General features: G+C 45.3%; 1 protein-coding gene across 5 annotated transcripts in view; it reads right to left on the reverse strand.

Annotated features, from left to right (window-relative positions):
• Nucleotides 1–4432: 4432 nt before the first annotated feature.
• The window catches only part of Disp1 (dispatched RND transporter family member 1), a 158083-nt gene continuing 136657 nt past the window's right edge, over nt 4433–25858 (reverse strand). For all 5 annotated transcript variants that reach the window (XM_041635510.1, XM_041635507.1, XM_041635509.1 and 2 more), the window contains 6 exons: nt 25508–25537; nt 19349–19472; nt 17760–17887; nt 17334–17431; nt 14826–14923; nt 4433–8017 (listed from right to left, as the gene is read on the reverse strand). In XM_041635510.1, coding sequence (XP_041491444.1) covers nt 4442–8017; nt 14826–14923; nt 17334–17431; nt 17760–17887; nt 19349–19472; nt 25508–25537 — 4054 coding nt within the window. In that variant the 3' untranslated portion in view covers nt 4433–4441. The remainder of the gene's footprint in view (nt 8018–14825; nt 14924–17333; nt 17432–17759; nt 17888–19348; nt 19473–25507; nt 25538–25858) is intronic.

Consider the following 25858-nt stretch of genomic DNA (forward strand, 5'->3'; position numbering starts at 1 on the left):
TGGATCCCCACTGTATTAGCTCAAGACAGGGTAAGCTCTGGTTGGGCTACTTACTTAGAGAATAGAATATCCAAGCTGGAAAGAGCCCTTTCTGGGGCAATGACTTCTGGAATGTCAGGGTTTTGTCCCATGCACCCCTTTGTAAGCCGCAACACTACCCCGACTTCTGAATCCCAGCTGGCATTTGTCCTCTTTATGTCCCACAGACAGCATGGGCAGCTGGAAGGCCTTTGGGCCCCCGGTTGCTCTGAACTGATCTAGGGTATGCACCCTTTGGTTTAGGAAGCTAACACCAAGAAAAATGCCATCTTTTTCTTCCCTTACAAAATATAAAATGACAGCAGTTAAAATATTATTTGAACAACGGGCAAAAGAGTCTCCTGGCCCACCATGTTGCTTTCCTGTATATACAATGCAAAAATACAGGGCCTCTTGGCATAGAAAGCCAAGCACCCATTAAAATGGCTAACAAAAATGCCATTTAAAACCAACTGGAGACCAAACATGTGGAAAGCTACAATATGTACAAGCATTTAGACACAACAGCTGCCTTTGCGTTTTAGAACAAAAAATCTCATGATTTCAGCAAATTTCTTTTCGCTGTGCTCCAACTTTATGAAAAATAAAATCAGTCCTTTCCTTTTAAAAAATACAGACCTGTTTTTTTTTTTCTAAAATGACTCTCCTTGTTAATATATGAAATGATACAGCTGTTTTGGGAGTCACTGGGCCTCATTTTTTTCTTCTTTTCATTTAGAAATGATCCTAATTGCTGGTGGAGAGATGGCTTCCAGGTGAGGCAATGGGAACCAGGCACACTTCCTGATCTTAAGGCCACATCTGTGAAAGCGTTCTACACACCACCCCTGCAAAAGCTTTTAAATTTACAGTAATTGAGGCTGACACACAGATTATTGAAATCAGAGTTTAATGACAGTTCAGCATCATCTCTGAAGAGCATGGTTTTAGAAGGATGTGTGTCTCCAGCAATCACATACCAGACACGAGCACACACTGACGAAGCTGTAAGATTAGTTCTAACAACAGGTTCTTCCTTGTGAAGAATGCCTTCTTCTTGGCCAAGTCCACTTCTCAATCAAATGGGGATTTAAAAGGTGACATGGCAAGGGAAGAAGGAGGGACCAATTTGGTGACAGGGACTCAGCAATCAAAGACGGGGTCACCAAACCCCTCCAGACTGCAAGTGTTTCAGTGTGCCTGGCTCTTTCCTCTGTGTGGAGGTTCTTCATGCATCACCTTTTGGAGTGCAACATGGGAAACTTCCCTGTGAAACAGAAGCAGAAGTAGAGTGAAAGACCCCTATCTAGCAGCATTAAGTTAGCAGCAGCAATAACAAGCCCACCCCTCCCCCCCAGCTCCAAGAGTAACTTATAGATTTGTGGGACTCCCAAGCACCTCATTCCTTGGCGTGTAGGTTAAACCAGACTAAATCACATGGTGTGGAACCTACTGCAGGTCCCTCCAAACCTGTGAAAATAGGGAGATGTTCTTTGTTCATAGTGAAAGACCCTCTGGACATTCCCCCCCACCAGAACCCGCAGCTGGCCTGCTCCCATGAGAACATCCTGTTCGCTTGAGACCCTCAGGACCCTCTCAGGACCTGCAGCTAGCCGGCTCTCATGAGAACATCCCATTTGCTTAGGGAAACAGGATGCCTATAGTCAGCACATGTGCCCAACTTAGAATATCAGCAATTCACAAAAGAAACAATTCCCCCTATGAAAGATCCCAGTTTAGCTGCTGTAACGTCATTTCACAAAGCTTTTGACGAACAAATGTAAGTGCAGAGTGAGGTCAGGGTCCCTGGCTGCAAAGCAGGATATCTATATCTATAGAATAGGACAGGACATCAATTAACAGGAAATCTGTTGCCATACGTCTGTGCTGGGAAAGGAAAAACCAAAAGAGGAACAGGATATCTGTTCCCATACATCTGTGCTGGGAAAGGAAAAACCACCTATGCCCCTTGCCCCATTCCAACTGACCACTAAGCACGCATTTGCTTCTGTAATCTGCTTCTGCTGCCCTCTTTCCTATAAAAAGACCTTCCCCTAGTCTGCAGGCGCGCTAGTCCTCTGAGCGACTAAGACGCCCCAGGTACCTGTGTATCTGAATAAACCTCTTGCTGATTGCATCCGCACGAGTGGTCTCGCTGTTCCTTGGGAGGGTCCCCCAGACTGAAAGGCAGCCCACCTCGGGGGTCTTTCATCTTAGAGAAGCCTTTCTGCACAGTAGTGAAGAGTTAAAAAGAAATACTTTTAAAGCTTTGGATCCCAGCAACCAAATTCTTAAAATAATATAAAGTAAAATAAAATGCTAAAAACCCAACTAACTAACCAAGCAAACCAAAGTAAACCTGTATGAAATCCAGGAACCTCAAAGCTCCTCTGCCCTGAAGAAAATGTGCAAAGGGCCCATAGGTCCAGCAAGGTTTGTAGCTTTAAACAGACCTGAGGAGGGACAAAGGCCGGTGGGCCTCCTTACCAGGACAGCTGGCAGAACACAGTGTGGGAGCTTGGTGGAGAACACAAGGTCTTTGGAAGCCCTGGATTTTCATTAGCCAACTTGATGTTTACACATTTCAGAAGGAAAACGAAGGCTTTCACCTGCCTTCTAGGTCTTCCATCCCCTCTCCCCTGTCACCTGATCTAAGAACCCAAGGCAGTGGGGGTTGGGCAGGTACTGCTGGAAAGAGCAGCTCAGCACCAGGCGCTATGCCAGAGGCACAGCTGGTTCCATTCACAGTTGGCTGTTAAGGAGCCCAACAGTGTTTCTATCTCTAAGTGAGCTATCAGGAGCACCACGCTGTCTCCTGGGAACCAGACATCATCAAGGTGTGTCAGCAGTCTGCTGTGGGTACCGCGCCTGGACCCAAGGACGATCATAAGTCCGCCATCTGATAAACAGAAGAACAACTGAGTGAGCAGAGCAGGCCAGCGAGGACATGGTGACTATTTCAGCATCTGGAGGGACATCCGGTGCTTGAGATGTCGGAAATGTTTGCATTGCTTCAGAGACATGAAAGAAGCGCTAATGAGTAACAGACTAGCTGGAGAGAGACAGACGTGGCAGGGCACTTGTTACTCCAGTATTCATGCGAAAGTTGCAAAGAGACGCTTTGATGGAGGGAGTCAGAGTCCATGCCTCATAGGTCTCCTTTCAGCTCCTGACAGGGTTTTTTTTGTTTGTTTGTTCGTTTTTTGTTTTTTTCAAATCCTAGGATTATGGAGATCAATTTTGGAAAACCATCCCTAGAAAAATAACAACTAAGACTTTCCAAAAGCGACTTTTCTATTTGGAAATATTCCTACCAGATTCTTTGGAGGAATAAACTGGACCTGTAGCAGCTCCAGGTGGAGCCAGGCTCTCCTTGAGCTCGGATGTCAGGTGACTGGGACTGTCACCTGATATACTACCCAGAAAGTACACACCATCAGCTCCCACCACAGACACAGTGTCTGTCACCAAAGACGCTGCCTGAAGGCTTTGCATTCCTAGGTGTCAGCAGCATGGTGGAGCTATCCTGAGATGTCTTGGGACACAGCAACAGAAACCTTATGAACATGGCCCCTTAGGATCAGAGATGGAGGCAACACTCCAGATAACAAGATCCCTTACACTGAAGGTTTTGGGAGGCCCAGACACATCTGACCTGGGTCCTTCTTTGTCATCAGTGTACCCCCTGAAATACAGTGCTTCATGGATGATCACGGCTCTTCACACTTCTCTTTCTGTGGCACTAGCACAACCACGGCCTGACGCAAGGTGATGCCCATGACTCCTAGGTTAGGAGGTATCATAGCAACTGTCCATCTAGTTGATCTGGAAAGATACCAACTGGGATATAAATGTGCCACAGGCCTCATGTAGGGCACCCATTAAGACAAATCAAATGTACTCTAAAGGTGCTTGGCATGAACTTTTAATTAACATATATTTTAATGCTGCCTAGTTCTTAGTTTTTAACTGAGGTAGCTCTGTTAATTAGAGTCCTGGTGTTTATGCTGAGCAATGAGAAGACTTAATTACCATCAGTCAAATGCACCACAATGAAGATGCCGGATAATTGACTGTCTGAGAGAACCGAACCTTATAGGTAGCTCACACCTTCAATCTGATTCACTGCTTCAGGAGTGGGGAAGAGATGTCAGTCAAGATGGGTAGGAATGTACAAGAACTACTTATTGGGAAATAAAAGCAAAAACAAGACCCTAGTAACCTGAAAATCCAGTAATCTTAATACACTCACTAGTCTGTGAGTGTGCTAACCATTCGGAGGGAACACAAAAATATTCTGGACTGTAAACACAGTGACACGTGAAACACACCTGCTGTTAGCCTCCCTTTGGAGGCTCCTAGATCTCACTCCTGATTCAAAAGAATGATGGAGGCAGTGCTTCTGGATGCAAGGCTAGGTTTATTATAGCGTTTTTATTAACAAACTTTCGCCAGACAGTTCTAAGTGTGTTGGTACCGCAGGCACGTTGGCTTCAAGGTTTGGCATCTGGCAGTCTGTGGAACTGCACTTCAATCTCACATTGCTTCTGCAGCTCTGTGGACTGTTTGGGCAGGACCTGTAGCCAGCCTCCCCTATTAAATGGCTGAATCTACATTTTGGTTCATTATGATTTAACTGCTCTGAGTTCACATTTTCATCTGTCTGCGGCAGGCTTGGCTCCACCATCTCCTCCACGGTGTCAGTCTGGTTGGGTAAACTAGAGACCCCAAATTCAATCCCCCCACTGTCCTCTGTGTCCCCCATGTCTCTACTTTTGCAGAGTCCCCTTTGGTTACTCTCAGGATGGCAACAAGCTCTTTGGAAAGACTCAGTGCTCCTGCTGACAGACAGCAATGGCTCTGCTGTCCTGGGAAGATGTTCATCCACGCTCCGAAGACTATGCATGCCAGGGTGATCAAGCTGTTCTTGGGTCTGAAGGCACTGCACTGGGTGGAGAAAAAAATTCCTAGGCAGAGAATTCTGCATCCCCTGGGGTAGCATATGCCGGATGGGATGCAAAAGGACCTCAGCGGCCTGGTGTGTGGCCTTCAGAGGCGCCACCCCCTTCTGAATCTGGACGAGGCTGCTGGCGGTGGAAGCACACTGGTGGCATAGGGAGTCACCCATCTGCTGGCAGGAGTGAGGGCCATATTTTAAGTGTGTGTAGGCATTTGGGCAGTTACACCTCTGCTTGAGAGAGAAGCGACACACGGCATCCCGCTCCAGGCAGGGCTGTAACAAGGCTGAGCCTGGTTCGTTCCTGGGGCTTCTGGTGAGGTCGCTGTTGTAGGCTGCGGGCATAGGCATCCCTAGATTCTTTGCTTGGCCATTGAAAAATTCGGGGCAGATGTGTGGCTCTTCGCAAATACTCTTCTCTGGGGCAGTGCAGCTGTGAGCCAGGGGCTGTAACTCGTAAAACTCATGTTCCAGTTCGGGCTTTTGGCCCCTGGCGTCCACGCGGTAAGCACTGGCGGTATGGGTTTTGCTCGGTTCCCTGTCACCAGGACTTGAGGACAAGGTGTGGGAAAAGGCACTGCACTGGAGCTTTTTCGGTAGAGGGATCTGGCCACAGGTGCCTTGTGGCCCCAGGCACCGACACATGCACTGGAAAAAGAAGGTGGCGAAGGCCCAGCTGATGCACATGACAAGCATCATGAAGGTGCCCAGCTGGGTGTAAGCCAGGACCGTGGAAGGCATCATCATGGCCCCAGCCACAAATGTGGTCAATGCAGCCATGGCAATCGCAGAGCCCATACGACTCAGAGAGAAGATGACCTTGCCTTCGCGGTCGGGATCTGGAGCTAAGCGATATGCCACCCCGTAATGGACGGCAAAGTCTACAGACAAGCCGACTGCAACCGAGATGGTGACAGACTCCAGCACATTCAGCTCCCAGCCCAGCAGGACGAGGGAGCCAACTGTGACGAATATGGTTCCAGCTATGGAAATGATAGCGTAAAGGCTTATGATGACATTCCACGTGGTCAGCAGCATCACACTAAACGCAACGGCCACCGAGAGCCCCATGGCAATGAGGGTGCCGTCGGACAGGCTGTCCTGAAGGTCATAGAACTCCAGGTTGCTGATAAACCAGCCGTGGCTAAGGCCCTCGGGTGCTGAGCTCAGCTCGCTGGAAATCCACGAGTCCACCTCCTTGTAGAACTGCTGCATCTTCTCGTAAGCCAGCGTGAAGAGGAAGGTACTCTGGAACTCCAGCACCACAGCCCTGATGGTATCGTTAATATCGAACCTCGGCCCGGGGGTCTTGTTATTCAGATGGTACCCTGTGCTCCTGTCCAGCTCCATGATGGCCTTCTTGATGCATAGTTCAAAAACCTCTTGCTTATAGGGGAAGCTGCAGTGGCTGCAGCACGGGTACAGGGCAGGCTCGTCACAGTCCTGGTTCTCCATCCACTGTTTGAAAGTCTCAATGAAACAGCTGGTGAAGTCCTGCTGGTCAGTCTGGTAGAAGAATGTTTGGTTCCTCAGTTTTTGACAGAAGTGCAAAATCCAGGCCTGGGAGGCTGGGCTAGCAATGTTAAAAGTGCTATCCAGTGTCAGCTTCCCTTTGCTCTTGGGGTTTAGGGGGTTGCCGCTGTCTTCTGGGGACACACCCCAGATTACCGTGATGGGCATATGGAGCTCCTCTCCGTGGTGAACCCGCTCGAACATGAAAAGCTTCTTAAACTCAGCATCATAGCGCTCAAAAGGATGAGAAGATCTGAACACCTGGAACTCGGATAACTCCAATGAAGGCAGCTTCATCTTTGGGTTTATGCATACGATGTAGGCCCCACCTATAGTCAGGGCAAGGAACCAGATGAGCCAAAGGTAGCGAAACTTGATGACGATGCATGGTAACACTTTTTCAAAAAAAATCCGAGATGCCTCTGAAATGGCAAAAAGTACCTTGCGGCACTTCTGACAGACCACTGCCAAGCAGCTCTTGTCATAGGCTTGTGGCTGAGGCTTTTTGAAGCAGCTGAATATATTGAGGAGGTACCGCTCATGCAGAACAATGACAGCTGGGAGCCAGGTGACCATCAAGACATAATTCACCAATATAGCGGTTCCTGCATACACCCCGAAGCACCTGATGGCAGTAATGTTGCTAACATAGTTAGCGTAAAAGGCAGCGGCAGTGGTGAAGCTGGTGACAAACATGGAGAGGGCAGCATGCTGCAGGGTGATGCTCACCGCTTCTGACGTTTCTGCACGAGGCTTGTCGAATTTGGTGTAGTTCCAGACATCGCATAGGACAAAGGCATCGTCCGCGCCAATTCCGACCAAGATGATGAGTGCGGTGAGGTTCATAAAAGGAAAAAATTCAAAGTTGAACACAACTCGGTAGAGGAAGTAGGAGACGATCAAGGAGCTGATGATGGCGAACATCGTCATCAGAGTGATAAACATGGACTTGGTGTAGACACACATGATGAGGAGGACGATGACAATGGCTATGGCGGGATACACGGTATCCATGAGGAGGTAATCCTGAAACAAGCTGTGCTTGATGCCGAATTCGATCCCCGTGACGGTGGTGATGCCGTCCGAAGAGTTCCAGTTTTCAAAGTTGTCCAGGTAGATGTTCATCATACTCTCCCCCTTCTCCGTGGGGGAGAAGAGCATGCTGTATTTTAAAGCTGGCACGGCATAGTCAGCTGTCTTTGGGGTGATGAAGTCCTTGTCTACTAGGTAGTGGAGGATCTGGTACACGGCGTTGTATTTGGTACACTTGCGTGGCACATTGGTGCACTTGAGCTGGTCCTTTCTCCTGGCCGCCTTGTCCCAGCAGTCCGGCCCCAGGGTGCCGTTTTGGTAGTGCTTGGCACAGGTTCGAAGCAGCTTCAGCGTGTGGGAGACATCTCGCTCGACAATCTTCTGGCAGGATGATCGGTTATTCAGAATGGCGATGTAATTCCCCAGGGTCCAGCTGGGACAACAGGAAACGGCAGTGGTCCTCTGGCAGAGGTCGCTGAACTGCGGGTGAGATCTGATCTGCAGAGACAGACACGCAGGGCTGGAGTTTAAACAGACTCGCCACCCGCAGTTCACTCCTGCCTCTAGGGATGAGGAAGGCACAGAAGCTAAACCATCCTCTTTCACAGAATGTGCTGGTGTGTACACAAGTGAGCACTCCCCTCAGGATCTCACAGTACAGCTATTCTAAAGGTTGCTCAATTTGAACAGCCAACTCCTGTTTGGGAATGGCATACAAATATAATGCCGTGCCAACCAGTACTGAGTTTGGCTTAGCAACAGAGCCTTCCAAAATCACCACAGAAGTAATGAAGTGGACATGTTTTCAAGTTCATGCACTCACAGGAGGAAGGAAACAGCTGTCCAATTGCTGTTTTCCTGAAAATTCTGGGTCTTGGCATGAAAGTTTTGGTGACAAATCCCCAAATTCCCAATAAACACAGCTGAAGGCAAAGATATTATCCCTAAATGTACTCCTATGGCTGCCATACCTCCCCCAGATCCATACCTTACCATCTGGTGCCCAGCGTGACAGTCCTGACAGGCGGACTTCTGGGAGGTGTAGTGGATGTGTGCCCTTATGGTAGCAGTTCAAGGGTGTTTGTGCTTTTTGGTGCTGTATCATGCCACACAGATGGCACCACCTTAGGAGACAGGTTCACTGGACCCGGAATCTGCAGGCTCTTTGATCTTAAAACCTTCCAGTTCTTAGAACTGTTAGGAACAAATCACTTGTTGACAAATTATCTAACCTAAGGTACTTTGTTCCTGAGTCTGAACAGACTAGGACAAAAAATTCTATTTGAAAAATCAAAAGGGACTGGAGTCATGAAAAACTTAAGACTAAAATTGTTTCTTTTTTCCCTTCTTTTTGTCTCAAGACAGGGTTTCTCTGTAGCTTTGGAGCCTGTCCTGGAACTTGCTCTGTAGACCAGGCTGCCTCGAACTCAAGGAGATTCGCATGCCTCTGCCTCTCGAGTGCTGGGACTAAAGGCATGTGCTATCACTGCCTGGCTCTAAAATGATTTTCTGAAATAAGGTGAGAAGGGTCAATATTTTAAGATTAAAACATTTTTATATCTGAATTTAAATAAGTATAAGTTAACAAATATAAATAAACCAAAAAGTAGAATTTTAGTCCTTCTTCTACATCCTTGTTTATTCAGGTTGGCTAGAACCCTTTCTGGGGAACTTTTCTCTGTTGGTAAATGGTGGCTGGGGTCCTTAGGAACTGTGGCGACTCTGGGTTGGTGTGGCCAGTGCGTCATTTAGGATGCTGTCCCTGGGAAGTCTGGTCCTGTCACAGTGAGGGCCAGCCCTCTTCTGTGGCCTGCCTAGAGACCTCTGATCAGAGGGACCAGAGCCGAGGAGGCTGGCCTTATCACTTTCCCTCCTCTTTATTTACCAAAGGCTGTTCTAGGGAACCACTCCAAAGTTCAGAAAGGGTGTGGAGAGTTTTCCTAACATGATTTTACACAGCCTGTACCTTGATTAAACTAGGCTTTGTCAACTGTTCATTAAAATCTCTTTCCAAGACAGAGAAGTTGGCTGACATGCACAATCATTTTGGAAGCCAGACTTATCTAAGACCCAGGTTACACATTATTTGCACTGTTAGCCTGGGTAAAGTGGGACTCGTGTGTGGAGAGGCGTGGGTGGCACAAGGGGGCTGTGGGCTGGAACTGTGACTGGAGATCCAGTCCGATGTTTGAAGTTTTCCTAATAAAGGTTGATCATTTTGGCTCAGCGTGGTGGTATGCACCTTTAATCCCAGCACTCAGGAGGCAGAGACAGGTGGGATCTCTGTGAGTTTGAGGCCAGCCTGGTCTACATAGGAGATCTAGGACAGTCAGGGTTACACAATGAGATCCTGTCTTAAGAAACCAAAACAAGACAGAGAAAAACAAAACAAAAACAAAATGACTTGCTTTGAACAATTCTTTACAGTTGTAAAGAAAAGTGGGTCAAAGAGTTATCATGAAAATGCAACAGAGTAAGCATGACTTTCACAAAACTTCAATTTAAAGCTTACTTCTGAAAACACATAATTAGCATTTATAAGACAGAGAAATTCCAGGTTTAAAAATTCATATATATTCACTTGAGAAAAATGGGCTAGTAAGTCGTGCCACCCTGAAACAGCATCTCCAGTTTCCAGGGCAGACAACAGTTCACCCCACAAAGAGATTACAGGGATCCCAGCTAGAAGGGGCACATATGTTCTGCTGAAATGCCCAGGCAGAACTAAAGAAAATACAGTTGCCAGCCACAAATGCAACAGGGGCATGGCATTGTATTCTTGAATAGCCCTTTTTTCTAGTTAGAGTGGGTGTTTTATATGTATATTTGACCAAAGATTAAAAACTTGAGCATCATAAATACTAACTATTATTTGCTGGTTATGCTACAAAAACAAATGCTAGTTTGCCCCCAGGAAACTATGGTGCTGGCTGGGTACAACACTTGGAAAAACTGTTTTTAAGACTATACAGGGTAAGAAAAAGGGTCACAGAGAACAGTATCATGATGGGTACCCTCTAACTAGCCCTTTAGGATATCAGCATCCTCAAGGGAAAAACCATAGCACTGCCCATATTTCCAGTGAGCAAGGCCCTACATCCCTACCTCTCCATCCATTCAAAATGCTGTCTCTGGGCACAATGTGAGAGGCACTGTGGTCCTTGCCCTCAATTTACTTGAGTGGCAGAGAAATCAATGATCAGAACTTAATGAGACAAGTAGTCTATCAGTAAACATATAGGGACCGCAGAGCAAGTGCCCCTGTCTGAAAGTGCTGCGTCACATCGGCAATAACCAGTTATTGTGACTGGATAAATACAGAATCCCATATTACAGTCTGTGGCAAAGAGACTGGCAGGGAGACATCTCTTTACATGGGGAACAGATGTATTCTTATTATACGTTCGGAAAAGGGATCCTTTGGAATAGCTCCAAGACCTAGGAGTTTATAAAAAATAAACTAGAGTTTACAGAAGCAAATCCCTCTTGAGGGAACACAGCCCTCTAATTGCAGCTACTAACCAACACGGGTCTCGGGGAATCGTTCTGCTTATGTGGTTGTGACGTGTCTTTGCACAATTCCTTAGTTAGATAGTAGCAGGGGTGGAGCTGACTTAAAATAGAGGGTCAAAAGAGAGAAGAGAGAGAAAGGAGACACCAGTTGTGTTTAAATAATACCTTAGCTTTAAAAACTACTGGCTAAGCCGAAGGTATTTTAAGAAGCCAAGAAAGGGAAAAGAGGAAGATTAAGCCCTCCACAGCAAGCTCATCTGACTCCTGGACTGTCTGCCTGGCAACCAAGTCAGAGGACAGTGAGGGCAAAGGCCCCTTGAAAGGAGCGTCAGAAAATACATTCCAGGCCCCCCTAAGCTTCTGTGTGGTATGTGTGTGGGGTCCTATAGCCCATGAAAGCTAATCTAGAAGACAGTCCCAGACACCAATTTTCAAATCCCTCTTATGGTCTGAGTCCTCAAAGTTCCAACGTCTCTAACTTGCAGAGACTAACATGATGAAGTGTTTCCCGTGGGATGATGCTCAGAGAGACCCTTCCGGTTATGAGTGTGAGTCAGCCAGCGGGCCCTACAGGACAGAAGCAAGGACCAAAGAGGGTCAGGGAAATGGAGGTTAAGGGACGCCTCTGTGGGGAGGTGGACAGAGCTCATCCACTCTTTCTGGAAGCCCCAGTCACTCTGAATTAGGAGCACAGGTGGCACGGAGTTTCAGTGGAATCTGGAGAAAAGGGAACGTCTGGTCTCACTGAGGTATGACATTCACTGTGAGGGTCAACCCACTGACAGCTAAACTCTTCCTTTCTGGATCATTAACTTGGTCCCATTAGTTTGAGAGGTGTTTCTAACCGAGTAATTAAACACAATATCAAGGACTCAGGGGTAGGGAGGAAAGGCTGCCAAGGACTCAGAACACTGTAACACACACAAATTCCCAAAGCAGCTCCAACTGGGGACTGGAAAAAGCTAAGCAGTAATCTCAGAGCTGAGCTGTTCAGCCAAGTTATACCTAACAAATCAATTGGTCATTTTGTCATATTTTTCCAGAGTAGAATCTGAGACCAGAATACAATCACATTTGCGACTGGTTTATAGACGGGGGTTAATTTAACAAGTTAAAATTATAACCATGTTTTCTAAAGTAGATCTTTAGGTTTCTGATTGCCTGTTTATTCATTTAATGTGATTTTGTAACTGCCCACACCAAAGATTCCTTTGGATGTATGTTTTGGGGAAGTGCCCCCAAATCCTCACCTTGAAAGCATTCTGTTAAGAACGGGGCTGGTGAGATGGCAGTAAAGGCCCGTGTGGCCAGGTTTGAAGACTGAGCTCAACCCTAGGACCCACATGGTAGGAGAGAATGGACTCTTTGTCCTCTGACCTCCACCTGCGTACTATTACATGTGCGTGCACACACACACACACAACTATGAACAAGAGTATGAGAGAGGGGTTGGGGAGATGGCTCAGTCTGTGAAGTGTGAGCATGAGGACCTGAGTTCGATTCCCAGAACCCATGTTAAAAAATGATCCAGGCATGGTGGTAAGTGCTTGTAATTTCAGTGCTGGGGAAATGGCGACAGGTGGATCCCTGGGTGTGCTGGCCAGATCATCTAGTCAGCTCAGCAAGTTCCCGGACACGTGAGACCCTGGAGGTGTCTAAGGAAGGATATCTGAGGTTATCCTCTAGTTTCCTTCCACATGCATGTCCTGTGAATTCACACCCTTGCTTCACCTGGCCCCCAATCTCTCTCTCTCATACTGTCTCACCATTACCTTTATTTTCCTTTAACTGTTTCCTCCTCCTAATTTTTTCACTTACTTATTTCCTGTTTAGGTGTGCCTTTTTTGTAAGCGACCTCACCAGGATCACTGGATACGTCCATGTTATAGATGAAGGAAGTGCTATGCTCCTTTCACTGTTGAAAGCTGCTGTGGTACAGTGTTCCTTACTGACTTTTTAAAGTCTTAGAGTCTAATGCATATTGAAAGAATAAACTGCTATCAAACTAATACTTATTTCAGGCCATGTTGACTCTTTCATAGTCATTCAAGTAGGAAACAGCATAATACAGCAAAACAAACATAGGGCAAGGGTGTAGTCTTCGTATGGAAGCACAGAGGGTAGGGACATGCTCTGGAGACGGATTTGGCTGGGTTCAAGTCTGCTACTACCTGTGCCAAGTGTCTCCATCTATACAACGGTATTTGGCTCATCTGCTGTTGTGGGGATTATACGACTCATGGAAATGTTTAGAATGCACACACACAGGGAGTGGTCCATGATTACATGGAGTCTCCAGGAAGGTAAGGTCTGAAGACCAGGGGCAGGCAGAGGGGTAAGAGGCATTAAATTCAGAGTTCTCATCCAGGCATGATGACAAGTAATCAAACCAACTTCACTTCCCAAGGCTGCCTCCTCATCTGGTCAGTGGCGCTGATGCCCAGGCCATGGGCCCACAGTGACACCTTACAAGTCCGAGCATGAACTACTGCTTGTATCAAGTGCCACTATAGGTTTACTACTTCAGAATTAACTTCCTACCTAAGAGGTGTCACACAATGAGAAATACACAGATAGCTGCCAAGTAAGGCAGCATCTAGCAGCTAGTGGAGGAAATATGGCAAAACCTGACCACTGACTAGAAAACTCCGGTCTTTTTACAGCTCATTTGTGGGTTTGGCTGGCTTGGAACCAAAGACAAGGAAGGAGACACGGATAGAAAACTGGTGCCACAATCCCTGGTGAGGTCACGCCAGAATGTCAAATAGCTTTTCCTGTTGGAGAATGGTGTAAAGCCAGGGCATCTAGGGACCAACACAGTGGACCGTGAGCTACTAGTTCTTTGAAGGAATTCATCAGCACGATGATATTGCTGGTCTAGGCGACTCTATGGGTCCTTTCTACCCCATATTTGACTAAGATACCCCACTGAGAGCAGAAGATGGGAATAAGGTTGTCGGCTAACTCTTAACAGGGCAGGTGCTTGGGTTTGGGACTTAACCTCTGGTTTTATATTTTAGAGTTATGCTAAGAACACATAGAGTTCCTTTCTGCCTGGCTATCATCCTTGGACAGGTCCATTAGTGATGTCAGACAGCAGTTTGTACCTGCTCAAACTGACAGCCCTTCCACACTCAGGGGTGACTGACTTCATGTCCTCTGGACCTGACATCTGTGTGGCTCCGGAGAAGTCTGGCAGGAAAGGCTTGTCCTGAATCCTAGCATCTTCCAAAGCAGCAAGCTGTTTGATCCTGGGGCCGTCTGGATTGGAGTACTGGGGGCCATTGAGCTAGACACTGTATTAATGTCTTACGTACTGCATTAATGTCTTTTGATACTCCCACCCCTTGCTTCCTAAGTTTTTGTTTGAAATCACCACTGATTGCCAGACAGGCAGGCATATAACTGCACAGTGACAACGCTGACAACTGACTCGGGGAGGGGCAGCGTGCAGAAGAGCGAAACTAGAGAGGAGAGAGCACAGGGAGAGAAAAAGAGACAGACTGAACCATTGTCATGAAAAGAACTGTTGTGAATTAACAGAAGACCATCAAGCTGAGAGGATGTGAGTGGCAAAGGAAGAGAGTTCTTTATTAAAGAAGGCAGCGTGTTCTAAAGATGGGAAAACACAGGACACTTTGATGCCGGGGTCCGGAGGGCAAAGCCTGCCTGCTGGGGTTTGCTTTGGGTGGTAAGCCTTGCAGGCATTTCATCGGTCAGACACCAGGGCAGCAGCAGAAGTTTTCGTAACAACTTTATTATGTGGAACAGATTTCAGCTATGTTTTACATACCCTCGAATTATCCACATCACACATTGACTTAATTGCAGGTAAATTCCACAGCGTCTCCCCTCCTGCTGAAGCAAACACTACTCTGGAGTATCCATCACCTGGTAGGATGAAGAGAGAGAAAGACAAATGTTTATAGGTTATTTATTTGATAAGAGTCAGAATGCAGAAACAATTCAGATGAGAACTGCACAGACAATGTGTTATTAGGAGGGAATTCTTTCCTTTGATAAAGTCCCAGAGAAAATGTGTGTGTCTGTGAGTGTGTGTGTGTGTGTGTGTGTGTGTGTGTGTGTGTGTTGGGGGCATGGGTGTGCATCAGTGCCACTTTCACTCAAAGCCTGTACACACTCGCTACACAGGAACCTTGTAGTAAGTATGTAACAAATCTGCTTCTGATTAGATTATAATTAGGAAGAAAAGGCTGTAAACTCTCAGCAGAACAAATGAAGGTCTCTCTTCGTTTCCTTAACGGCATAAGCAATGGTAGAATGCCATACTAGGAATATACAAAAGGATCATGAGCAGCTGGCTACAGAGAGATGGTGGGTGACTGAATTACCACGCTCACAGGAGAGGCCACCTGAGTGCTGAAGCACTGTGCCAGCCAGGAGCACAGGAACGCTGCATATCCTGGCTGTGCTCGGGGCTACTCTCCCACCCTAAAGTCTAGAGGAAGAACCTGAAGTTAGACCAACACAAGCTGTTGGAACAAGATCTGGCTGTAACCAGGCCCTGCCATTAATCACCTGTGGGACTGCAGACAAGCAGCTGCTAGCCTCTCTGAGACTACTTCCTCATTTGTAAACGGTGACAAAATCGCTATCAAATAATAGCAAGACTGAAACGGAAAGCAGGTATTGCACGGGACTGCTTCTGTCTGGGTTATTAGAAAGGTTTAGTATGTATCAAAGTGGACAAAGTACATTAAATTTTACATTATCTAAACGTCTAATTGCATTAACAACGTCATTGGCAAACCATCGTTACAAGTGCTTTTATTCACGATCACTCAGCTGTCCTCAGCAAACACCTGTGCTCACCACATAGCTGTTGTCTTATGTAGACTGAGTATGAGTACAAAATCAGCCCCATGAAAACAAGGATTTCATTCCCACCGAGCCCTTGAGGGTTTTAGACAAGCCAGAGCTGACTGCTCAGAAGACAGCCATTGGTGTGGACTACTGGGAACAAAAGCTAGACTTACTTCCTGAACTCACTGTTGTTCTTAGTAAGACATTAACAAGTGCTGATTAAGAAATTATAATAATATTTTGAAAGGGAAACAAGACAAACAAACAAAACAACAGCCCAAACCTTCAGTTTTTCTAATCTGTGTTTTAAGAGGTAGAAAATGTTTGAACTTGCATTGCTTCCTAGAATTAGTATAAAATCTGAATCTCCTCTCCTGCTGAGATATCAGGATCTAGGTGGGTCCTCTGGTATCTAGTTAGGCAGGGAAATATATGGGGGGGGGAGGGTTCAACAAATTGAAATCAAAACAATTTTACTATTAATATTTGCTCAGTCAGAAACTATGACCCTCAATCCTCATTCTTAATCACTCTGACCACGGAACACCTAACATGTCATCTGTAGTTCCTTGCTATCTCCTGTACATTCTCCCCTGCAGCTGCCACACAACAAGCCGACTTTACGTGTAACTGAATTTCTTTAGTGAGTTGGCTGCTAAAATTTGAATCTGTGGTTCCACACTGAAATCTGGATTCTTGCAATGCCTGGGCCTCAATTCTGTGAAGCCACATTCAGCTTCTTCAGAGAGCAGGTGGTCCAGGGTTCTAGCCACAGCACCACGCCCTCATGTCCTTTTCAGCCAGCCTGACCCACTTCCAAGCTCTGCACCTCTACACACCACACTTTGTTCACCTCTCTGTTTCCACTGTTATGTGACGGAGCATGGTTTTTCTGATCTGGGCCAGTTCACCCCTCATGGTCTCTCATTTCTGGGAGGTCACCATATTGATAGGAAACTTAGTGCAGACACCCAAGCAGCATAGGGTACTACAGTCAGTAGTACCTGAACACTACAGCTAAGAATTCCTGGACTCAAGTAATTCTCCTGCCTCAGCCTCAGAGTAGCTGGGTCTGCAGGCATGCACCACAACACTTGGCATGTGGATAGTTCTTAGTATGTTTGTTTTTACTTAAACAAAGCTATAAAACTTTTTTGACTAATAGATTATTTCAGGACTGAATGAAAATATGTACTTGTTAACTGATCCAGAAATAAATAGGAAAAAGGATTTGATATGACTTTCAGTTCAGGCAAAGCAAAAAATTTTATTAATCTCTTCCTTCTATTTGAATGGAACCCTTTTCTTAATTTTGAATCATAGATAAATTCTGACTAGTGGATGACCACTACAGGAAAGTAGGTTACATAGCTGACATCTCTGTGACTACAGAACCTGGGAAGCTGCTAGGTTTTATCTCACTCCATCTTGCCCCCAGGAAGTTGCCAAGGACTTGGTCCATCCAGCCCTCACTCACTTGGAACGTCGCAGAAAAAGCTGTCTTTCTGGAAGTTCCAGTCTACCTCTCTTCTTTCTCTTTCATGATGATCATCTGACCATCTGTCGTCCCGGTGGCTGAAAGCGAAAAACAATCTGATCTTTGATAAAGTTCTGGCTATTTCAAAGAGATAGGCAGAGTCTAACAGTCCAACTCTAAGGCTCCAATCTATTTAGCATCCGGTACCAAGCTGGAAGGATTCATGTGAGCAGTGTTAGTTTTTCCATGTGTAAAGAAGAAAAACCTCACTTTTCATCTTAGTACAGCCAAGACATTTTAATGACAAGTTAAACTTCATGGCAAAGGAATTGAGCCTTGTGTTTTAATCTAGCCTTTTTGCTCAGGCAATAAGAAGGATTCATTAAGTAACACTATATTTAAAAGTCATAAAAAGTACATGATTACCTTTTGGCTTGCTCTTCTGCATACTTATAAGGATAATTTGCTAATGTTGCTTTGTATCCTGTATTTTTCATCATGTTATTCCACGTGACCAGCCTTTGGCCTATTGCAGTCCCTCTTGGTTCGAAACCCTAAGACAAAACATTACATGTTCCTATTAGTGCATTCTATTTCCCACTAATTACAATATGTTAATGACTCAGGAAAACAATATGAAAGCGATGCAGAGTTTTCAACAGGAAACACAGGCATTCCTCACGACTACAGAGGAGGCCTGTGTTAACACACTGCCTTTTGGATAACACTCATCTCTTTGCTACGACAAAGCCATAAGGCTCTCTAGTTACATGTCTCAGGAAATGGGAAAAGCATATCAGAGTTACCTGTGCCCAAGTATTTAGCAAGTGCTTAATAATAACTTGTAAAAATTATGGTCCAATTAAATTATGTTATACATTTTCACAGTGTTTTACTAAGAGTATATCATATCCTTGATCATACTTTTTTCATTATTCCACCTCAGAGGAACATTTACTTAACAGATCCTGTTACATGAAAATGCCTTTACTTTTGGGAGGTGGGGAGAGATGCACAGTATTAAAATCTTTATGGAAATACTTCCAAGAATATGAACAGTATTCAATATGTTAATTATTTAAACCTTGATTAACATGGGTGTTGTGGGGAGCAGCGGGCTGCGTTCCGCCCAGCTCCCAGCTGCCTGGCTAGCTTATGCCCGAAATAATTACACAGAAACTGTATTCTTTTAAACACTGCCTGGCCCATTAGTTATAACCTCTTATTGGCTAGCTCTTACATATTGATCTAACCCATTTCTAATATCTGTATTGCCACTTGAGTGTGGCTTACCGGGATGAGTCTAACGGGCATCCATCTCGGAGAGGAGAATCATGGTGACTCACTGACTCGGCTTCTTTCTCCCAGCATTCTGTCTGTCTACTCCGCCTACCTAATTTTCTGTCCTATTAAAGGGCCAAGGCAGTTTCTTTATTTAACCAATGAAATCAACACAAAACAGAAGACTCCCACATCACATGGGGATAGAGATGTGGGGACATCTTGAGCTTGAGTGTGAACAAGTTCCTTGACCTTACCTAAGAGTATAAATAACACATCTGTTTGGGTTTTTGTTTTTTGTTTTTGCTTCCCAGACAGGGTTTCTCTGTATAACAAACCTAATTATCTTGGAAGCCCCTCTGTAGACCAGGCTGGCCTCCAATTTACAGAGATCCACCTGCCTCTGCCTCTGGGATTAAAGAGTGTTGGGATTAAAGGCATGCAGAGCCACCACACCTGGCTGATAACACCTCTTGTAGAAAGAGAGCTACATGGTTACTGCACGCTGACTGCAATAGGCTTTTGAAGAAATTGGGAGCTGGGTGTAGTGGCTCAGACCTGTAATCCCAGCACTCACAAGGCTGAGGCAGGAGGATGACAAGTTCAAGGAGCTACCATGTAAGATCTATCTCAGAAACAGAGAAAGAAAGAGCTGCTAACAGAATATACCACACATTTAAGTACTTAATTCGGGGAGATGGTTTGAGGTGTAGGACAGGTCAAGTTCTCCTTACCAGCAGCGGATCAGAGAAGTCGGGAAGCTCCGGGACTAAGACTCCCACCAGGGCACAGACCACGATGAGCAGAGTGCACATGCCCAGGACCACCACAGGCCAGTCGGCTAGCAGCGCAGCGTAACTACAAGGCACAAAGCGAGCAGAGAAGACCTCTGAGGAGCAGTGTGGAGGTAAGGCTGCACACAGAGCAGTGTGAGATCCCCATGTTTAGACCAGCACAGATATCTACTAATATAATTAGAAGTATTTACATACATCGATGCAAACAATGTCAAGATCACTATCCCTTCATTTCTTTGATAAAGTAGCACTGGTTAGTGGCCACAGGCTACTGGGCTAGTCTAGGCAGGCTATATGACAAATAACAGTTTGGATTTGTATGGATGCCTGGGAAGAAGCAAACTAAAGAAGAAAACAAAATAAAAAACGAAAGCTCCATCTTGCAGAGTCAGAACTTCTGTTTCTGTTCTTATTTTCTTCCTCCATACTTTTAATCATCTCTTTTAATGGGAAAAAGTCTATGAACAGGTAAATGTAGTGCAATCCAGAACACACCCCAGTTATACTCCCCAGAGCCACTTCCTTCCTAGAAATGACTAATGAAGATTTTCAGTGGACTGTGAGCTCCCAAGAGCAGAGAAATTTTCTCTCGTCAGTGTGGTATCAGTACAGAACAGAAGTTTATAAGAGGGGCCCAAGTAATTTTTATTGATTAGCAGAACGCTGCCCCAGAGTCCTACTGCCCCTTGGCACTCCAGCCCCCTCAGGCTGACTCTAGTCTCATCTTCCATGACTACCTCTGTCATGGGCCTGTTTCACACACATACCACCTCTGGCTGTGAGAGCCATTTCTGTGCCCTTCTGCACTGTGCTTGTTATCCTCACGCTGACAGGGATGAACTGTCAGAACCTTGTGAGACCGAAATTTTTCTAAGTGTCAGAGAGTATGCGGGAGGAGGCGTCTAGTTGCTCCAATCTTTATTAGAAGAAGAAAACCCCCAAACACCCAGGGTGTGACTACTTTTTTCTGGGATTCTAAACAGCGGTGGTTCACCTGGCGACTGTGATGCCCAGTTCTGGTTCATGTGAAAGAGACTTCTTTATTAAGTATATGAGGCATTTCTTTGAGGACATGTTAGTGATTACAAATAAAGCTGGGGTTTACATGCCAGGAAGTACTGTTGTATAGACAGCCCTTCAATCTCCACACTCAGTGCTGACTGGAAGTTCTCAGAACAGACTTTATGGCATATTTACTTCAAATTATCACTCCGATGAAAGAATTAAGCCACAAAGAGTTATGCCTTAAGGAGCTTGCCCTGGCATTTCCTACTGCTTGTTCTTTTAAAATGACTTTACATGAATAACGGTCTGCACTCACTGCAGTGTTAGTGGCTTGTGTACCTTACACAGACATCTGCGTCATTCTTATATCCACCCAGACAAGCTAAGGAATTAGTCAAATCATAAAGCCTTAGGTAATCTGGGTCTAGAATCTGGTTTTTAACTCCTGTGTTTCCATCTTTCTCTTCAAACACACGTGAAACTAAAGACACAAGGAAGCAGTAAACTTGCCAGATTCTTCTTCAAATTCACACTATAAAATGTCTATGGCTGGAGACATGGCTCAGCCGACAACAGCTGCTCACACCCCAAAGACAAGAGCTTTGTTCCCAGTGCCCACAGCTGTCTCTCCAGCTACCTTTGCCAAACCTTAACCTCAGCATTTGGGAGGCAGAGGCAGGTGGATCTCTGCGAGCTGAAGACCAGCTTTGTTAGCATATTTGATTCCAGGTCAGCCATAGCTACATAGTGAGATCCCGCTTCAAAAAGAAAGGAAGTCCTAGCCCCACTAACTCTTAGTTTCTCTCTGCAAAATCACACAGACCACGGGACACTGAGTTGATCATTATCTGTCTGATTGCATATTCTGGATTTAAGAGTACTGCATGAACATTGTGTTAGGCGAGCTACAGCTGCCTTTAGGGATGACTAAGGATGGGACGGGAACCCACGAACCCCAATGTCCTCCGAGTGGCCCCCTGCCCCCTGCAAACATCCTCCACTACAGTGAGGAGATCACTGTTTTGTCTGAGGAGCACCCCTGAGCCATTCCATCCATCACTCCATTCTTTAGAAAGGGCACTTTACACGAGACCGGAAAATACCAGCCGTGAAACGTGGACGCTCTGGACCTAAGCACTTACTCATTGCATTCTAGAGGGATCCGCCCTTTCACATGAACCAGAAGTTGTTCATTCTTACAAACATGTTATCAAGAGAGGACAGTGCCTGCATTGCTTAGTTTTCATTTGTAGCTTAATTTATCCAGAAGGACTTTTTGCTTTGTGTTCTTGAGAAATATGCACACATACACAGAAACTCTAAAACTCTCTTCCAATAATTGCTTTCCTTGCCTTTGAAAACATTTGATTTTGATTCCACCGTCCTGCCACATGCTGCTTACGTGCACCGGCACCATGTGGACACTTTATGGTTAGTTCTTTCACGCATTCTTCTACACACATTTAACCTCACTATATCACAACTCCTTCCGCACACAGCAGATGCTTCCCACGCTGGCCTCTCTAGAGACAACTGTTCAGCACGCCATCTGAGCAGGCTCAGCGCTGTGGGGAGATGCACAGCCGTTTAGACAATGCTTCTCCTGAACAGCACCGACTGCGGCAGGACTTCCGTACCTAGTGCCAACTCGGCCCATGTGCGAAATGAAATCCAGATGATTACAATATCATGGTTAAAAAAACCTATAAAAGTGGGAGGAGTAAAGGATATTTAAGATTGCCTATAAAATACACACAGACACAGCTATAACATCTCACTTCTGACCAACACTAAAGCATGTACACGTTATTATTTTTTTTGAAAAGTGAACCATATGTGCATCAAAACAATTTTTAAAAGGACTGGTCTTTTACACAAGCCGCCCTACACACCAGGTAACACTTATCCTGTACCCACCTGCTTAACTGGGAGACGTTTGGCTAGAACTCAGTACAACTGCGAATGCTTCCTCCTCTGTAACTTGTGGATTAGGAGGGAGTGACCCAGAAAGGCTGGGAGAGCTCTCCCTGTGCAGAGGGCCTGAAGCTCTGTCCTAGCCACCACTGTATCAAGTTCATGTCATCTCTCGGTTGGCTCTCAGATCCTCTTAGAAACAGGGTTTCTTAAAGGTTTCCATGCACCATGACTCTAGTGAGTGGGCAGCCTGGCTCCCTGGTGAGGATGGCACTGTGTGCTAGACTGGTATCCAATTGGAAGTCCCCTGAATATACTTACGGAAGCTCAACCTTATTGCCCGGATTACTCTGGAAGAAGACTGGAGGTAGCTGTGAAGGGTCTTACAGAACCACCCTATGCTCAGGTCACGGACGTCACAGGAAGCTCCACAGTCAATTGTCTGCTTCTCTCCTGGCTTACCCTTTGTGGCCTCTGAGAAACCTGCTCAAGCCTCCCCGAAAGGGTGTAACTTGACTAGATGCTCCTTTCCTCTCCTGACTTTGGCACTGCCCAAATCAACTAAATGGTCATGGTTTCCACCTTACAGATCTGAGCAAATTTTAAGATCTTGTGTTCTCTCTTCTTTTCTAAAAAAAACCTTCCTCCCCCGCAGCTTATTGCTTTCCCCAAAATCCTCACAATTTTTCTTGTCCCTTAAGGGCAGGCATTTCTAGTGGCATCAGTTGCTAACCTAACGGGAAGAACAACTCAGATTCGAAAAAATTGACACACACAAACAGGATAAACATCTCTCTCCTTTGTGTGAGGATACAGATTCATCTAACAGCACATCAATAGTAAGATGCAAGGCATTGTGGTAATGCAAAGACTGGAAGAAAGATCTGTGCTCGAGGAACTTACAGCCAAGTGCAGAAATTCAGACAGGCACAGATATCTACAAAAGTAGGCAAAAGTGTGATCCTAAAAGAACAGAACTGATGCTTGGCCAAGTAAAAAGAAGAGGTTATTTCCAGGTGAGGTGTGAACTGGAAAATCAGGAAAGGCTTTTTGGAGTAAGTTGTATTTATATGTAGATATGCTAAAAAGAAAAAATTAAGATTCTTAAAAAAATCAATTTGGTAACAGAGGAAAACCCAAATCTTCTCAAAATGTTAAAATTTTAGTCTGCCGAGAAAATCATTATTTCCAGAAAAGTGAGAGTATTTTTGTTAATAGGGCATGTTTATTTGTATATCTTTCCCCACGTCTCTGTTTCTCTTTTTCAGGAAGGGGCAAAAGTGGAAGAACTAGAAAAAGTATGACATTTATATACAGCAAAACAGAATATGATTAGGCCTTGAAAACAAAGGAACTCATGACACGTGCTAAAATATGAATGGCCTGGGGGACATTAGGTTAAATGTCACTCAGAGCGACAAGAGATGGATGACTGTCCTCAAATGAGATACCTAGAGCAGCCAAATTTACAGAGACAAAGAAGTAGAACTGTGGTTGCCAAAACTATGACAAAAGGAAATGAGGACAAAGTTATTGTATAGCATTTCAGTTTTATAAGATGAAAGTGTGTGTGTGTGTGTGTGTGTGTGTGTGTGTGTAGTCACAAAATGGTGCTCTTCAAACTGGTTAAAATGGTTTGTTTGGCCTGGGTCGTTTGGCTCAGTGGATAAAGTGCTTCTGGTGCAAGCACAAAGGCCTGAGCCTGGATCCTCAGCACTGGGGACTGAAACAGGCAGAGCCTGGGAACTGCTTCCTGGTTGGAACAGCAAGGTCCAGGGCCGGTAAAACTGAGTTGGAGAGTGACAGAGGAAAGGAGCTCACACTGAATTCCAGCCTCCATATCCCGCACACAGAAGAGACCCACCCCCCCGCGCAAAAAAAAAAAAAAAGTTAAAATGCAGATGCTGCTCAGCTCAAGAGAGTGCCTGTTTAACAAATGCTGGGCCCTGGGCCCAGGTCCTTGTATCACCCAAGAAGGCTAAATGTAATTTATATATATATATTTTTTTTATCAAAATCTTAAGTTACTTCAAACAGGAAAGTCTGCTATCGAGAATTTTATTTATTATTATTTAGACACTGTCTAAATAGACAGTGAGTGCTCCCCTGGGAGACTGAGTGTTGCTTTAGACCAGTGGTTCTCAACCTTCTCAATGCTACAGCCCTTTAATTCAGTTCCTCATATTGTGGTGGCCCCCAACAGTAAAATTATTTCATTTCTATTTCATGACTGTAATTTTGCTACTGTTATGAACTATAATGTAAATTTCTGATATGCAGGATTATCTGATATAGGACCCTTGTGAAAGCATTGTTCAGCCCCCAAGGGGCTCCTGACCCACAGGTTGAGAACCACTGCTCTAGACAGTGAGTGCTCCCACTGGGAAGGATGGACTCTTTTCTACCTGAGCTTCTGTGGCAGCTGAACCTCACAGGTCACTTCAAGTTTAAGTGTGATGACACTGTACCTAGAGCCACACTGTCTAAGAGCACAGGACAGTGTCTTTACTGTATTTTCAGGAGTTCTATCTAAGGGTTCCTAGGGTTCGGCAGTTAATAGTGAAATGGCTATATTCCTATTTCCACCACTTGCATCAAGAGTCTCACAACTGCTTGTTGCTATAGTTTCAAATTTGATACCATTGGCCTCCACAGGCACCCATACTCATGTGCACATACCCCAGACATATACATATACCTATACATAAACATATACACATATACATATGTATAATTAAAAAATAAAAAATTCCACATAAATGAAGAAAAACATCTAATGCATTTGAAATAAACTACCATTAATTCAAGTCACACTAGTTGGCAGAATGGTAGATACTGTTATTCAACAAATAAGATGAAGGAGGTGCACGTGACCCTGGCCCCTCCTGCCAACGAAAAGGATAGAAAAGCCAACTTGAATAGGAAAAAATGCAAAATAGCTAGACAAATATGAAAGCAGACCCAGAGAGAATTTAAAGGGTAAGAAAATCTGCTCTGTTTGAAAAGTACTTTTCTAGATATTGGGTTCTGAAAGCAGTTGCTGTATGAGAAAAGAAATGTATTTTTCCTTCATAAAATGTGAATGAAGAAGGGAGAAAGAACAAAATGTAGAGAAAGCAGAGAAATAGAAACTGCAGAGAAGTTTATTAGCAAACAAGATGATTTAAATTACTCTACCTTCTCGGGAACTTGAAAGGTCTGGATGGCCTGAAAAAAAAAAAAAAAGGAAAAATCAAGAGAAGGATCAGAAAGAAAGCTGTGTACTGTAAGAGCACCCCCCCCCCCCCCCACACACACAGAGGCCTGACTGAGCGCTCCTCCGTGAAGACTCCCAGGAGGGTAAGTGAGACGGCCTGATGTCACACAGTGAGGACACTGAACCTCCACCTCAGGGCCTTTGTGCTCCAGAAGACATACAGAGCGGCTGAGACGAGTCCTTGGAGGACTGCTGATGGACTCACGGCAGGACCCTCTCTGACAGCAGTCCTTGTCCCCAAGCCTCCAGTCCAAGCAGCCTACACTCATCCC

Source organism: Microtus oregoni, unplaced genomic scaffold (assembly GCF_018167655.1).
Source record: "Microtus oregoni isolate MIOR12 unplaced genomic scaffold, Mior012 000047F_ref0000412, whole genome shotgun sequence".
NCBI lineage: Eukaryota > Metazoa > Chordata > Mammalia > Rodentia > Cricetidae > Microtus > Microtus oregoni.